We start from the raw sequence: 3,853 nt of genomic DNA, 5'->3' as shown, positions 1-3,853 counted from the left end.
ATATGAGCGAAGCCCATCCAAGCTACATATAATAAGGATGGATTGGTAATATATCATGACCAACTTCTTGCTCATTGCATGGGTGAGGAATATTTGTAACTAATTTTCGGATGTTGAGAAGGAATATTAGATAGTGAAAGAAAACAATCTAAGTTCAATGAATTTGTAAATATTGGAATTGAAAACTAGATATAATCTTTAGTAGTGTAAGTTGCTGGATATAAGTTTACCCCCATTCACTTGGATATGCATTGTAATGGTTTTGTGGGAAAGGTTGTTTTAACAATATCATAGTTATTAAGAGCTAGTAAACTTGAATGTTGATATTGGGTATGTGGACAAGGTTACTTATGAATGCTGTCAATCTCAACACACATATTGAGACGATCCAATGATGTTGACATATAGTTGATTCATCATGCCTACACATGATTTGCTAAACCTTTGGTGACAATTTACGATACAATAGTATGTGAACTTGGAAATAAAGGTTTAGACTGACCTATAATGAAAGAAAATGATGTTACTGTGTCATGGTGAGATCATCTTAAGTGCAACTTACAACAAAACTATGTGAGCACTAGATTTAGGGTAAGATGGTGTTTACAATGATACTCTAACAAAAAAGAAAACTTTTTTTCCTAATCAAAATAATTTATTGTTTTTTTAAACAATCATGCTTATAATTTCACAATAATTTTCTTAAGTCTAATAATGATCTTTTTTTTCCCCCATTTGTGAGGCAGTTTTTTCAAAGTGGTTTTGTAGAGGAACAATGCAGATCCAATAGAAGAAAAGAAAAGCCTCTTCCTATTGATTCAAAGCATATTCCACTTTCTAAGATTTGACATTGCTATTTTTGGAGGAGGAAGTGTAACTACTTTGAAGGTTGTTCTCTAAAATGGCACCCTTACCCTAAATGATACATCCCACTTGTAATACATCCTAAGGTGCACACATGGATGCTTAGCTTGATAGATATTCATGGAAGCTTAGGCTTACAGGTGTGAGCATGGATGCTAAGCGTAACAATCATATATACATTGGAGTACATGACAATAGCAAGATGTTTTTGGGGTTTTGTTTTGGGGGGGGGGGGGGGATTCTGAGATTTTCTACTACTTTACAAAGGCTATCTACGTGTTAGTTGGGAAGGTGGATTATCCATCGGCTCACAACACACACCCCAGTCGCGTAGCTTGATGGCATCGAACCTGGGTCCTTGCAATGGAACCCAACCGTTCTAGGAGCTCAGCTACGCACTTGTGGGCTTTACAAAGGCTGTCTACATGAGGCATAGTGGTGGAGTAGAGGTAGATAATGAGGGGGGGTCAGCGAGTGGATAGAGGGGGGGTTGTAGGTGGGGGGATATTTTGTGAGAGAGGAGGTGGTGGTAGGGAGGGAGAAGGAGAAGAGGGGAGAAAGAGGGATTGAGAGAGAGGGTTGGTGGAGGGTGAGGCCACAAGCGAGTGGGGGGTAGGAGGAGAGGGTGGGGAAAACGTGTGGGGGGTTATTTTGTTAATCAAGGGATTGGGCCGGTGGTGGAGGTGTATTCCCTCATAAGTCACGAGCAAGAGGCCCACATCTTCACCACACCTCTCCACTTGCTTCTTCACGTTGCATTTGCCACTAGTGCACCTATAGTAACTCCTGCCATAAATAAAAAAACAAATGAATATCCACCCAAAATTCAACAACTTAAATAAAATACTATGATAATATTAGTACAATATAGTAATTAATTCAGCCACAAAAAGAATTTTAATTATTTCAGCCACAATGTACCTTGGATATGGGCTGTTTTTGATGCTCTTTTGCCCATACTTCCTCCATCTGTACCCATCATTTGCACCTCCTTCCTCACACCGAATCTTCACAATATATCTCGGCTCTACATGGTTCCTCTTCTGTAACCTCCTCCAAGTAGAACTGCTTTATAACACAAGATTAACTCCTAATTAGTGTAATTAAACATGCATTAGGGCAAAACCCATGTCAAAGACAGAAGCCTACTCAAGCTCAGTCCGTATGGAGTTACACTGATTAAGTAGACTACGGCAGAAATTACCAGTGCCAACCAAGCTCAGTTGGTTATGGAGTTACAGTGATTAAGTAGACTAATAGTAAAATTACCCAGGCTAATCAGACTAGCAAGGCCGGATTGATCCTTACATTTTATCAGCTTGCTTCTCCTCCTTGCAGCTATGGAGTGCTGTCTCCTCCCTGAGAATGTCTTTGACAGACAAATGATTCTTCGGAGGCTCCCAAAAAGGTGAAGAAACAGAAGAATGAGAGGTAGGAGTAGAGGGGGAGCCTGTCATTGCCAGGGCTGATTCAATATCTAAAAGAGTTGGACCTGCCCATCTGCTTGAGCATTGCTGTTGTTGATGAGCAGATGAAACCTTCTGCGTCAAATCTTCATATGAATATGGAGCTCTTGTATTGATCCCGTGCCCACTTAATAGCGGTTGCGATGTGGCCCTGGCTTCACTAATCCCTTTCTGGAAGCCAGGATAACCACAATCTGGTGGCTCAGAGGCTCTATTAAGAGAATTAATCTCATATTTCCAATCCCCCACTGAGCTTCCAAGGCCAATAGTAGATGCCTCTGCTGCGCCAGCCTCCAAAAGAATGTCTAAAACCTCCTCAAGGTCACTGCAAAGAGCACTCGCATCCTCCATGCTGGGCCCAAAACCACCACTAATTACTGTATTATCATGAGAATTAGCATCAATCTCATCAAGCTTAGAAGTGCTTGAATCTCTACTAATGCAAGCTGCGCTGCAGTTCCAAGCTGTAATGTCACAAAGCTTCTTGGGCAGCATGGGACTCGCCTCGAAGCCTTCCAACTCGGACACTGCAGCAGCTCGCTTTCTAATGGGGAGGAAGGATTCGGCAAGCATATGATTATCAAAATAAGAGGGGGTTGGGGCATCTGCAGCAACAGCCCAAAGGTGATAAGGGAGGGTTTCGACGAGGCTGGAGCGAGATGGAGAAGAATGTGGAAGCTGTAAAGGGTGAGGTGAGAGAGGAGGAGCTGGAGGAGGAGGAGGTGAGGGCGCGACCTCCATGCTGTTGGTGGTGGTGGTGGTGGTGGTGTTGAAGAAGAAGGAGCCAAAATATAGCTGATTCATACTAGGGTTGATGCTACCGCCATAGCCCGTGCAGAAATGAGAAGGGAGACAAGGGTCTACAAACTGCGTCATTAGATAGGAGACAGAGAGAGCACAAGAGATCAAACAATAAGTCCTCTTCAGAGTCCAAGCGCACATCCCACACTTTAAGACCCTCTCTCATACCCTCGTGTTGCATTCTACCGACGTTAATACTTCTCTATCTGCCCCAAAAAAATAAAAATAAAACAAAGCAAAAGAGTCAACCCTCTCCTTTCTCAAAATTAGTTAATCCGTTTTTTCAAATTCACTCACAAAGAACAATTTCTATATTATTATGGCCCACGGTGATGGATGCATACATATTATATACTCTCTAGTCTCTTTGTTTCTGTTGTCTTCCAGTGGCATTAATCAACACAATCTGTCTTACCTAGGTCCCATACTTCCACTCCATTTAGGAGCGACTCCAATATCTTGTTTCTGTTTTTCTAGAGCCAAGGCCTAACACCGCCTCATAAACTCAAACAAAAAAATGCTTTTGTCCTTCATCACTCCCTTTTCTAGAGCCAAGGCCTAACACCGCCTCATAAACTCAAACAAAGAAATGCTTTTGTCCTTCATCACTCCCTTTTCTGAGAGTGGTTTCGCTACCCACCTTAGGTCATTGCCCCACAAGACTTGTCAAGAGCATGATAAGCAACCAAATAGTCTCCTTTGAGTCCAAGTACGATAGTAAG

At 42.1% G+C, this 3,853-nt stretch overlaps 1 protein-coding gene across 1 annotated transcript; it reads right to left on the bottom strand.

The window, feature by feature from the left end:
- Positions 1-510: 510 nt before the first annotated feature.
- LOC147626599 (uncharacterized) lies at positions 511-3,249 on the bottom strand. The gene is made up of 3 exons (XM_086816961.1): positions 2,173-3,249; positions 1,786-1,929; positions 511-1,650 (listed from the first exon to the last, which is right to left on the bottom strand). The coding sequence occupies exons 1-3, from the start codon at positions 3,204-3,206 to the stop codon at positions 1,332-1,334; spliced, it is 1,497 nt and encodes a 498-aa protein (XP_086673087.1). The 5' UTR covers positions 3,207-3,249; the 3' UTR covers positions 511-1,331.
- Positions 3,250-3,853: the final 604 nt, after the last annotated feature.

Source organism: Cibotium barometz, chromosome 22, assembly GCF_041138505.1.
Source record: "Cibotium barometz isolate CiBa-2024 chromosome 22, ASM4113850v1, whole genome shotgun sequence".
Classification (NCBI taxonomy): domain Eukaryota; kingdom Viridiplantae; phylum Streptophyta; class Polypodiopsida; order Cyatheales; family Cibotiaceae; genus Cibotium; species Cibotium barometz.
The sequence above is the reverse complement of the archived record's forward strand: the minus strand, read 5'-3'. Positions and strand labels throughout refer to the sequence as shown.